The sequence below is a fragment of the Marmota marmota genome, unplaced genomic scaffold (assembly GCF_001458135.2).
Source record: "Marmota marmota marmota unplaced genomic scaffold, marMar, whole genome shotgun sequence".
NCBI lineage: Eukaryota > Metazoa > Chordata > Mammalia > Rodentia > Sciuridae > Marmota > Marmota marmota.
Window position 1 is genome coordinate 45986156 of NW_025999900.1, and position 12890 is coordinate 45999045.

The 12890-nt window shown below is 42.4% G+C and overlaps 1 protein-coding gene across 42 annotated transcripts in view; it reads left to right on the forward strand.

Moving 5' to 3' along the window:
- The window catches only part of Nrxn3 (neurexin 3), a 1555288-nt gene that overhangs the window by 1028414 nt on the left and 513984 nt on the right, over positions 1–12890 (forward strand). For 2 of the 42 annotated variants that reach the window (XM_048799105.1, XM_048799117.1), the window contains exon 1: positions 1415–2967. The exons of 36 other annotated variants lie outside the window; for them this stretch is intronic. In XM_048799105.1, coding sequence (XP_048655062.1) covers positions 2721–2967 — 247 coding nt within the window. In that variant the 5' untranslated portion in view covers positions 1415–2720. Of the gene's footprint in view, positions 1–1413; positions 2968–12890 lie in introns of those variants that run through there. 4 more of the 42 variants (XM_048799102.1, XM_048799116.1, XM_048799104.1 and 1 more) reach the window with 4 other exon arrangements.

The window sequence follows — 12890 nt, forward strand, 5'->3', positions numbered from 1 at the left end:
CTCTCTCTCTCTCTCTCTCTCTCTCTCTCTATATATATATATATATATATATATATGATCTCATTTAAAAATCTCCAACCACCTAAGGGGGGGAGGAATTATCCATACTTTAAAGAGGAGGAAACTTACATTTGAATGTCCATATACCACCCCCACCTTGCTGTGATGTTACTGAATATGTGTTGCTTATTTAAGACATTGAGTGTGTAAGTCTCCACCCACAGATATGAGAGACCTTGTCAGAGGGACACCTCCCTGGAAGACTGTGCATCCTGAATCATTCTAGAGCTGAGAGCCAGGGCAGTTAGGATGACAGTGCAGCATTTATGTGGGCAGCATGGAGATTTAGGAGAACACCAACTTCAGAACCAGCTTGCCAAGACACTACCATAAATTCTGAAATGGACTTGATATTTGACCTTGAGGACAAATCACCTGTAGATTTTGGTATCTTGATATATTGGAGAGATATAAAGCTACTTCCTTAACATCTCTGTGGGGTGTCCCAAGATGCATAAGATTGCCTTAATTCCTGTTCTTTATCATGGGAGGGAGGTGAAAAGAGAACAGGAATATATAATAGGTGCTATAAGCATCTTTTTAAAGATGCCACCTAAATATAGTGGATATGATGTATCTAGCAAGTATCAATTCCTCAGCCTACATCCCTACTTCCCGGTAAACTTAATGAACTTTGAATCAAGATGAGTGCTTAGGTGAAAGTCAAAGCTAGCAAGGACCAAGTAGAAAAGCGCCAGTCCAGGCACAGCTGTCCTTCGGTTTGCGTCTCTCACTCAGCATGCCTTGTGGAGAGGTGAAAGCCACCTGGTCCAGAATATCATTGCTCCATCCTGGAATCACAGATGGCCAGCACAAGCGCTGCCACTGGGACTCTGCAGGTTCAGCCTTGATGCAAACACTGTGCTCTATTTGGTGCCCAGCGCCTGGAGATAATTCACGCATGTGGGGCAGTACATCCGTGACAGATCCAGGACAGACCAGTCATCCCTCTTCCACCCGCAGACCTAGGACCCTCGCCCCTCCTCAAGTTCTTTGACAAGCACTGCCAGCTCCAGCGCTCACCCTTAAGTCCTGAATTCCAAGAGCTTCGTGTCCATCTGGGTGAAAGTCTACTTCTTGTATCAAAGGGTTCCCAGTCTCTGACCCCTTCACTCTAGAGTCCTTGGGCTAGGGCTACCCCATCACCTTCATTTTGAGAACCAGGACACCAGATTCCCTCCTTTCAACCTGCAGGTGGGACCTTGAGTATCTTGGTCCAGAGACTCACACGCTTGAAAAGTGGCTGCCCCAGCTGGCCTCCAGGCGGGGAGGAGCCAGCCTGCGCCCCAGTAGCCTGCAGCAGCTAGGCGGTCCTGATGACTTAAGGGGATTATTTTTACTTCCGTTTGGGGCCACTTCGGCATTAGCCACTGCCTGCATTTTTCTTCTAAAATTGTAAAAGGCGCCTTAACCGAGCGAGTTTGGTTGCAAGTACCTGGCAGAGGAGCAGGGGAAGGGTGATAAAGGAAGATGCAGTGTCAGTCTTGTGGGTCTCACTCACACTTGCGAAGGAGCGCGCGCGCGCGCGCACACCCACCCACACACACACACACAACCGGGCGGGAACAGAGTGAGAGAAGGGCGTGCAGAGTGCGCGGGAGGCTAGCGGGCGTGTACGAGCGTGTACTTGAATGGGGAGGGCCGGGATTCCGGGTCGCTCGGGCCCCTCCCTCCTCTGAGCCAGCCAGTCCCTCCGCAGAGCGCTCGGGCTGCACTGATTTGCTCTCAGGAGTGCGCTATTTGCATATGACTTGCCCATTTGTGAATTTGGCTCCCCAACTCCTCGCTTCACTTCACCTGTGCCTCCCTGTTCCGCGCACTTTGCAGGAGCCCGCCCGCCTTTCGGCCACCTCTGCCGCCTGCAGGGCACCTCCTCTAGCGCTTGCCCTGATTGCGCCCACCCACCTCCCTCCGCCTTGTGCCTCATTGGTTTGGGTGGCTGCTCCGCGCTCTTCTTTCCCTCCAGTCCTTCTTGTTCTCTTCTTCGGGCTGCTGCTGCTGCTACTGTCTTCTTTTCATCCAGTTGGGAACCCTGGAAGCAGGCGGCTGCTCCGTGGCGCTCCTCCAGAAAGCGCAGGGTTAACTGCCTCCGCGCCCTTCCGCCACCGAGACTCTCAGGAACAGAACTCTTCCACCTGCAGCCCCCTTTTGCCTGGCAGTTCTGCATTGCATCTGATGGAAGTCGAAAGAGGAAAAAAAAAAATGTTCAAACTCTTTGGATGTTGGGATAAACTAGCTTGAATCTACTTGGGTCGCCTGCCGCTTCCTCCTCTTTCTTCGTTTCCACCTTTGCCGTGTGGCTTCTCGGAGTGTGCAGTTAAGTCATCAGACCCAAGGTGCCTAGAGAACAGGAGGAAGCCTCGCCTGTCCTCCCCTGACATGTGTGGCATGCGGGGGTTCCCTAGGAGGTTTGCTTTACCTGGGTGGACTCAGGCGTCCTAAATTTTAGCTCCGGGAAAGGGGGCTTTGTCTTTTATCTTTTTTTTTTTTTTTTTAACTGATTCATCACCAGTTTTCTTGAAACCTCTTATTGTTTCCCTTTTCCCCAAATCGGGCAACTCTTCCTCTCACTATGATGGGCCCCTGGGCATCATGAACTTCATTATTCTTCACTGGCTGGAATTGAAACTGCCCATCTGTAGTGGTCCAGTGCGTTGACCATGCACCTGAGAATCCACGCGAGACGGAGCCCTCCCCGCCGGCCGGCCTGGACGCTTGGAATCTGGTCCCTCTTCTGGGGATGTATCGTCAGCTCTGTGTGGAGTTCCTCTAATGTAGCTTCCTCCTCCTCCTCCTCTTCCTCGCCGGGGTCTCACTCTCAGCACGAGCACCATTTCCATGGCAGCAAGCATCACTCAGTGCCTATTTCTATCTATCGCTCCCCTGTTTCCCTTCGAGGAGGGCACGGTGGGTCTCTCTGCTCTTTATCCTTTTAATGGGGCATAGCAATTCCTTAACCCACTCGTCTTTCAGTAGTGTCAAGGGTGGGGAAAGCACACAAAATTGAATTTAGAATGATAAAAAAAGCATCGCATGTGCATGAGGGAAGAAAATTTCCACTTTCTCTTAAAGGCTCACGTTGCCCAGTCTTCTGGGAAGGGTTCTCCTTACCTTAGCTCCCTCCAGCATAACTGCACAAACACCCCTCTCTCCTTTGCAGCCCTCACCCCCTTTGATGACACACAGCTTATCAGACAAGACCCTATGCTACATATTGAGGAATCATTCATTCACCTTGCTTTCACCCTTCCTTTCTCTGGTCTCATTTGAGTGCTAGTTGTGGAGAAATAGCAGATAGCAGGCATCATTCAGTCTTCAGCCTGAAGTTGATTGAATCGCTGTAAAGTTAGTTGTCTGTGTGGTAAAGGTCAGGGGAAAGTAGCTGAGTATAAGAAGGCAGAAAATATAATTAATAACCAGAGGCCATTATTGTTCAATTTGGCAGCTTCATGTTTGCCCACAACTAGTTGAGAAAGCAGGGATCACTAAAACTGGGCATCTAATATTGCTAGCTACCAGAGAGGAAGCAATATGTGTAAGGCTGTCCATTTATACTTCACCCAAGTGTAAATGATAGTAATTTTGATTCCACCACTTAGGCAATAATCTTTCAGTTAAGGCAGAATGAATGGTCTCCTCTAATCAAAACAGGTATGCTATGTTTTGCTCTGAACAACCCTCCTGCATAGCTATGGAAGGAAGAGATCTGTGGTTCTTAAAAATATATTCAGCTCTGAGCAGGCTGCCTCTAAAAGGGTAATGTCTGTGGTTAAAGGTAGGAGCTTGCTGTAGTAAACTGTTCTTAGGAAAAGAGCTTCCTTATTTGTTTACTATGCACTCCATTCCGATGATGAAGGGAATAGGAAGCACAGAGAGTGACTGCAGGGGCAGACCTTCAGAGAGCATCAGTAGGAACCACACTAGGGGTCCCTGCCTTACTTTTATTTTAAAGACCTATAGCATGCAAACCCTGTTCCAAAGTTGATTCTTTCCACTGTCTCTGAGCTGTGAGCTTCTGCACTGTGATATCTGTAGTGTGAAGTGGAAGCACACTAAGAAAAATGTCAATACACACTGTGGCTCTTTCTCTCTTTAAATTTTATTTCAAGCAGCTCAGAGCTTGTAAGGTTGGTAGAATGGCTTGATGGGGAGGAGGGACTACTCAAAGGCTTGATGCTGATCTGGTGACTGTTTTCTCTGAGACTCCTGCTGGATCTGGTATAGACTCTCTCTGTCTCTCTCAAAATAAATAAATGAATAAAATAAAGTAAATAACATAGGAAAACAACAGGTCCCAATCAATTTCATTGAAATGGAAACTTGGGTCCCAAGGGGGAAACAGGTAGGGGGAAGAGTTAGAAAAAAAAAATGAGAGAGATGTGGGAGATGGGGAAGCCAGACAGGCTATTACTAATAGCCATAATTAAGCACGGAAACACTCAGCGATAATTAGCTAAATTTTGCTAATTAGTGTAAATGATCAGCAGGGAGATGAAGATTATGCATTAGTTAGAGGTTATAGGCTGGCATGGTCTTGCTGGGTTCTGTTCCGCATGTAAAGAGTTAAAGGCAGCTACTAGTAAGTGATGGAATTTACAGAACAGTACTTCCCTGGGATTCCTGGGTCAGTCTCTCTCCCTGCCTCCTCCCACCTCTCCTAAAGGGATTGAGCACTTACTTGATTTCTTTAAGGATTGGTTGCTCAGCGTCCTCTAAATCTTTTTTGACTCGGTTTCAGTCTACTTTCTCATTAACCTGCAACTGATGAGATTCAGTGTGATGGAAAAGGAGAACAAACTAAACAAATGGCCAGACACCCCCAGAAGGGGCCCTCAGATCCACCAGAGCTGCAGAATGCAGTGATCTCCAGAGTCTGGCATGGCTAAGATAAGTAAGCTCATGAATTCAACTCTTCAGTGTCCTCTTTCAGTAAGTCCTACCCCATTGATTTGGGGCTTGGAGAGTGAATGCATCTATATTAAGTAGGCTCCTTGCATATTTAATTAATGTTTTTGAGCTTGAAATCAAGACAAGCAGCAATTAACAAGATGCCCCAACCTCTGGCTGCCTTCCCAAATCCCAGCTGTGACCTTTTGCATATCTAACTAAAAAGACCAGGAGACCCCACAGAGCTTTGCTAATGCACCTCTCCATCTTTCTTGGAGTGCACTTGCTCCCCCCTAGCCCAAGACAAAGGCCTAGTTAATAGCAATTGTTTTGAAAAATCTTGGTGGAGGTGGTAGGAGGCACAGCACCAGGAGGCTGAGGGTTGTTTCTGATGATTTACCACCAACCTCACTCAGTCAAAAGCAATGCTTTCTATTGTCTGTCCTTCATTCCAATATAAAACTAAAACTAGAGCCTTCAATCCAAGAACCTTCTTTGGACTCAGGGAGAGAGTTTTTCAAAGTACTGTTGCTCCTGTTGCTCAATTTCTTGAAAAGCCAAAAATCCTCAGAGCTGCTGTTGATCACCATGGTTTGCCTTCCTCACCATTGCACCCTATAATGAGATTCACCATGCTAAAACAGGTGGAAGAAATAATAAAAAAAAATCTCCATATAGCTGGCATTTCACCCTTTTTGTTACCCACGCTTGGTGCTGCTCTTTAGAAAATTGATTATGTTATAGATTTGCGTGAAGTCTATCCCAGGACAGCCTAGAGGAAGCTGAATTCCTTGGTGAGTTGGGGAGAAAAAAGATCACACCTGCCTGGTGTTCACCAAACAGTCTTAAGTTAGGATTGTGCTTCAGGATAGAATTAACCTCCTTCCTAACAGAAATCCAGTACCATTTTTTTTATTTTTTAAATTTTGTGCATTCCCTTCACTTAGGTCCTCTAGCCCTTCATGCTGTCTTCAACTGTCAATCAATTAACACTGAGCACTTCCTACCTGCAAAGGATCCAGAACCAAATATGATATTGGGTGTTCTGTTAGGAATCATTTTAGAAGTATGTGGGTCACTATGAGCCATGAGTGCTTCTGTATTTTAAAAAGTACAAGGAGAGAGTGGGGATCCACATACCAAGTCAAGTTAATTAATGTAACTATAAAATATAAATTTCCTTTATAAAATGGAATGTACATTCTCATGGTACTCAAAATATCCCTTCAGATTATTTTTGATCATCTGCTTTAAATCTATTCTTTGTTTCCATACTTTCCACATTTCCATGTTTATCAAAGGGCTAAGTAGTTTAGTGATAGAGAACACATAAATAGTAAAATTTGTTTACCAGCCTTCATTTTGCTAAAGGGATTTTGTATAGTTTTTTCTCATTCTTTTTTTCCCCTTTTGGAACTACAGTATTCATTTTCCTTGAAAAATGCTTTAATATTTACCATTTTAAAAGGAGATTTCTCTGAGGATTGTATGTACCTTCTATTTTTATCTTCCACAAAATAACAAACCTTCCTGATGACTTAGACATTTGGTGGAACTAGGTGAGGATGTAGAACTCTTGGAAAACTTACTTTAAAAGTAAAACATGTGGTCTAAATTTGGAGGAAGGCTTCTTGCTCAGAACCCAGAGTATGTGCATGTCTGGGAGTGGGGGCAGAAGTCTAGCTCACACCATCTTGGTAGAAGTGGTGGTGGTTATCATGCATATGCACAGAAGCCAGTAGTCCTTGGAAGAAATTCCATGTCTCATTCCTTGTCATAATGACCCACCTCAAAGTGTTCCCAGCTATGGGGCTTGTTCTGTTCTGATCTCTTGAGCACTTTCTTTTGGCAGCCAGCTGCTTTCTAGCTACTTTCTTTCTGCTTTCCTTCTGGGGATTTGGTACATTGAATAATTCAGAGTGTTGGTTGACAGATAAAATGATAAGATTTTATCTTTGGCCTTGGTAATGAATGAATTAAATTGGTTTCTCCTTCTCTCTCTGTCCTCTATCTGCATTGTTTTCCTCTGAAATTTGCTGGCAAGTGGTGGGGCTGGAGATAATTTTGTTCTTGAAAGGCCTTTATGGGAAGATTATAATAAGCTAGTGTAAATTTCTTTAGGACTTTTAACATGTGGTTGTGTAGGATTGATGTGAGGACTGCCATATCACAGGAACAGAGGGGAGAAGAGAATCAACAATTTCCTTTAGAGGGGAGAATAAAACTCTCCACCAAACTGGCTGATGGAGAGAATTGCATAGTAAGAACTTTATTCCTTTAATACCAGTTTTGAATCTGGAAGAGGTAATATATTTCATTTTACATATGAATTACTTTATCAGATCTGGGAGAGTTTGCCTTTCTAGGACCCTGGATGACCCAGGAGGGAGGCAAGTCTTGGAAGATGAACCTTGGACTTTCACTTCCCTCCCAGTATTATTTTTCTAGTGCTACAGTTACAAAATGACACATGCTGGTTGGTTTAAATAGGAGAGATTTATTTAGTCATAGGTCTGAAGGCTGCAAGTCCAAGATCAACGTGTCAGCAGGTTTGGTTTCTTCTGAGACCTGTCTCCTTGGTTTACAGATGGTCATTTCCCACTGGGTCTTAATTTTCTCTTTTTCCTAGGTGTTCTTGTATTCCTGATGTCTTTGTGTATCCCGGGACACACATCCAATTGGATTAGGGCTCTTTTAATAATCTCCTTAAAAGTCCTATCTCCAAATATAGACATATTCCGAGGCACCAAAGTTTAGGGCTTCAACATACAAATTTTGAGGAGACACTATACTATCCCTCCCACTAACTCAGGGACCCATTCCCTGGGACAGAAGTAAAGCTGTACCATTCAGTGAATTTCTTCTAAATCTCTAGAATGGCAAAATAAAACCTCAGTGACTATGGAAGCATTTTTCAAAATTATAAAATGGTACCTCAAGAAGAAAAATCCTACTTACATATATCTAGGTAAAACAGCAACAGTAGGTTTGGTTAAAAATTGTGTTTATTTTATCTCAGTTCATGTGCTGTGATGGAGTTCTGACCTCCATGTGCATGTTGATGAATCCTGTCTGTACAGACAGGATCTCTGCAGACACAGTCTCATGTCCCTTGCCTGGGGCTTCCTTACCTAGATCTGATGCCCTCTCAGTCAGACTCCCAGCCCTCCCGCTGACTTCCCTTTAGGACTTGCATTTGGAGGTTCTTCTTTTGCTTTCCTGAGATACACACCACCAACTTTTTTCACTTTTCATTCTTAACTAAAGAAAAAAAGATTAAGTACCAATGCTTACTTTTTTGGGGGGCAGTTAAAAATATGTCCTTTAAAAAAGTGTCAGGTTTATTACTTTTCTGTTGGATTTTTTATCTTATGAAAGTTCATCTTAAAATATAAATAGGAGACAGCTTGTCGACTTCATGACAGAATCATGATGCTTAGGTGAGATGATTGAGGAAATATGTTGTAAATTATGAACCTCTGGTTATTATAAGTTCCAAGGTCTTCAACTCTTTGATAAAAGAATGAATATTTTTACTCATTTGTTTCTGAATTCAGTTACTTCTAAATAAATAGTTACGAGAATTTGTGTTAATGAGGATAAAAGATGAATGATAATGTAATCCTAATGGAAAGGGTGGCATTGAGTGAGGTGAGACCAATTAACCACAGGATTTACAATGGAGGAAACTGACCTTAATCTTTGTGGTTTGTGAACCTGGGCAAGTCACTTGATTTAAGACTGAATTTCATCTTTAAACTGGGAATAGTGATAATAATACCATGCAGATATACAGAATTGTATGGAAACTTAAACAAGTTGTGCTTTGCAACTTGTAAATCACTATGTACAGGTTAAATATGTTATGAGAAATATTTTAGTGACAATGCTGCCCTCTTTAAATACCTTGTGCAAAGTTGCTGGGTTGTAGATTGAGGTTAAAAAATCTGCATCAATTGGTCTTCCAATTTCTCTATCTGTGGATAGATATTGTCTTTCAAGGGCTGCTGCATTCACCTGCTACTTCTCTGTGGGAAATATAGATGAGAAAACTTTAATGAATATTTTCTTATTCATGCACTAGAAGATGACAGCCTATGACAGTCAGCTTATGACTTAAGATAAGTGTCTCCTTAGCTGGAAACCCATGCCAGGCAAATTTTAACCAGGGATCAGAGATTATAACAAACCAGTTAGAATGTCTGAGATTTTGTGAAATAAAAATGGAGAGGTCTCCAAAAAATATTCTGAGACCATTGAGAAATTCAGAATTAGATCCCATTGGTAGTAAATGAATTGTATATATTTCAAACATTTCTATGTTTGCTATCCACCAGAAACTAAAAATTTTCATCTACCTTATATTAGGAAGAATCAAGTCTTTTTTTAGGACAACAATCTTTAGCTCTAGAAATAGAGAACTACTTTTAAGGTCAGTTTTTTTACAGTTTTACTTTCCAGGACTTGAAGGTTACAGAGGAGATAGGAACACATAATTATGCACTACCTGTAGAGTTGATTTTTTTGGTGCCTGAATTTAAAACTAGAATTTTATAGAGACAACAGAGTGATGAGTCCTAGATTTTACTCTGAGTTTTCTTTCTGACCAACTCTGGGACTTTGGAACTGACATTATATCTTTTTTATTGTGTTAATCTTTTTAAGTTTTAGACATTCAATGATATCTTCATCTTTTTTTCCCTATTCTCTTTCTTTACCTATAGTTCCCTGTGTGGGATGTAGTGTGAGTGCACTTGTGCTCCTGTCTGCCTTAATCCTACAGTGGGGGAAACTTCCTTTTTTTTTCTTCTTTGTACAATGAGAGTGTTGGGTGAGACAATCTCTCCAAAAGTTTCTCAGCACTAGGATTTCATGATTCTCTGATCCGCCTGTCTTTAAAGACACCACTGTGCATCTTAAACCTGTCTGAGTTCCACAGGTCTGCCAATGCTTTATAGGTCTATTTTCTTGTCTATCATAATAACTTTGCCAAAGCCACAAGCCAGGTTTTCTCTTTTTCCCTCAGAGAGAAGCAGCATAATGTATAGGAGTGGCTCACTGTGATGCTATAAAGCCCACCATCCAACCTTACTCAGTGTCATGCTGAGATGAGAAGAATGCAGCTTTAGTTTAAACACATCTGATTAATAAGGAGCTGTGTGTTATGTTTAAAATGCTCTGCTGTGTTTAGCAATCTCGGGGCAGGAGGCAGAGCAGCAATGGAGTTTATAAGCAGCAAGCAGTTCATTTCTACTTCCAGTTAGGGTTTTGAGAGAGATTTGCTTGGATCGTGCACCAACACCAAAAGCACACCTGCCGTGTGCCAGTGTGCCAGGCACTCTTACAGACACTTTACATATATGAATTCATTGAATCCTCTCATGCTCTGAAGTTAATAAAGTTACTACTATTTTACAAATCCAAACACTAACCCAGAGAGGTTAAATGGATTGACTGAAGTAATATGGTGCTAAAAGCCAAGATTCAAACCCGCTTCTCACCATAAGCTCTTGATCTTTCTGCTATGCCACCCATCACATCAGCTCAAGCAAATGACGGAAAATGAACACCAAACTCTTTTTGTCAGGAATACAGCACACAGGTTACCAAAGTATTCTGATAGTGCCTTTGACACACCTTTCTGAAGTATCCACAGGAGTATCCAGTTCATATTCCAACCCAGGGAGGTGGGAGGTGCCATGTGATTGATTCTCTGATGCTGGGAGATGAGGGATTGAGCTCATAGAAGAGGCAAAGGGCTGGGAAAGTACAGATCCCTATGAAGCACACCAACAGTGTCATAAAACTTTGGGGATAGATATAAGAGATATCAGTTTGCCACATGGGCCAAGTGAGCACCTGGCCAAGGGCATCCAGTCAGTGTTAGACTCAGTGAGGAGTCCAGACAGTGGGATGCCAAGTCCACAGCTTTTCTTTTTCTCCTCACCTTCTCATTCTTTCAAGCCTTTCTCAAATGACAGCCTGGTTCCCCATCTCCCTTTCTGCAGAGCAGTCTCCTCCTCACCAGCTGAAGCCCTGTAGCTTTGGATTCGGCCAGCATTGAATTTTTGTGGCCTTAAGCTTAAAATAATTCATTATGAACATCTGTCTAATAGGTGCCTGGCTTGTGCTAAAGGATAGGATTTCTTGGAACATGCTGAAGGCTTCCTCTATATAGGAGATCTCTTTGTGAGGAAGTGCTCAGATTTAGAGTCCTGTGCACTAAGAAAATTCCTGTCCTGGTAGGGTCTTACCCAACAGAGAGCAAGAAAGAAATAACCTTTTTTTTTTTTTAAATTTTAATTTGTTCTTTTTAGATATGCATGATGGTAGAGTGTATTTTGACATATTTTATATACATAGAATATAACCTAATTAGGATCCCATTCTTATTGTACATGATGTGGAGTTATACTGGTCATATATTCACATATGAACATAGGAAAGTTATGTCTGGTTCATTCTATTGTCTTCGCTAATCCCATCCTCCCTCCCTTCCCTTCACTCCCCTTTGTCTAATTCAATAAACTCCTCTTCTTCCCTGCCCCCCTTATTGTGAGAAATAACCTTTTTATGCAACTCTTACTGCTCTTCATTTGGAAGCCATGACCCAGTTATTATTCAAGGACATGTCTCCATTGCCACTCCTGACCTCTTGCTTGTCAGCTGTTGAGCACCTGTATACACATAAATCCCCTAGAAACCAACAAGCCACATTTTCTGAGATACATTCGTTGCCCTCCTTCTTTTACTGTTTTGAAATACACCTCTCACCCCCTACATTTCAACAACCGTGTGTACTCCTGAGTGACTTTCCCCCAAACTATGAATTTCAACTATTTCTGAGGCAGTCTTTCAGAATTTGAATATAATTACACGCTTTGGGTGCAAATTGTGGTTTTGCTACATAAGAAACTAATGGAAATGATCCGCCTGTTCCTGTAGTTTACAGATTATATGCTTTGGGACTGGGGATATATATTTAGGTTGCTTTTCTGTGTGGCACGTTAAAATGGAAACCAGCTCGGGGTGAGCCACCATGGTTGCTAGGCAGTGAAGCAGGTTGACAGAGCATGGTATCAAACTGAACCAGCGTTGGTGTTTTACTTAACACCTGTTTGCTTTGTACCTTTGTCATTTGATGGTGTCATAGAAGGGGGAAGGGGGAGGAGACAGGAAGGTCTGGTTGTCAGCAGAGACTTAAACAAGGAGTAAGAAATAAGCCCAAACATCCATGTGAAATGAGCATTTTTTAAAATATCTGAAATTGCTATGCAGAGAGCTGTTCTTATGAAGAGCAAGCAAGACTTGAAGCAGTGCACAGGTGCAGGAGGCATCTCAAAGGATGTGGTCTTGGGTGGGAACTCATCTTCAGAATAGGAGCCATAGCCAGCAAAGAAGAGTGAACTGGTGACCCCAGGCTGGAACTGGTCTCAGCAGGTCCAGATAAAAGGAGCTGGTTAAAAATTGTGCAACGTGCTTCAGTAGTTCATTTAATTTCTAGCCTGAAATTCCAGACTTATCGCATGCAAGTGGTAATAGGCAGCAAAGGGCTTTGGGGCTTCTTTATAATTGATAACTAATAGAATAACTCCAATTGCTTTGAAACTCTGGTTTTAATAAAAGCCCAACGGCCCTGGAAAACAATTAGATCGCAGATTAAAGAAAGCCTTCTCAGATTCTCTGAGGACAATTTCAGTAGCACTCTGATCATTTTAAAAGTTTGGAAAAAAAAAAACAAAACAGGATTATAGGGTTAAATCTCAACTATTGGGAGAATTTGAGAATTTGGCTTCCTGAACAATTGGGTAGAGGGAGGATCTTAGAGATTATATAGCCGAGATTTCCTTGTACACATTTTTTCCCATGAGTCAAATATAGTATATACGTTTTCATGAAACAATATCTCTGCATGATCACAGAGTATATATATATATATATAT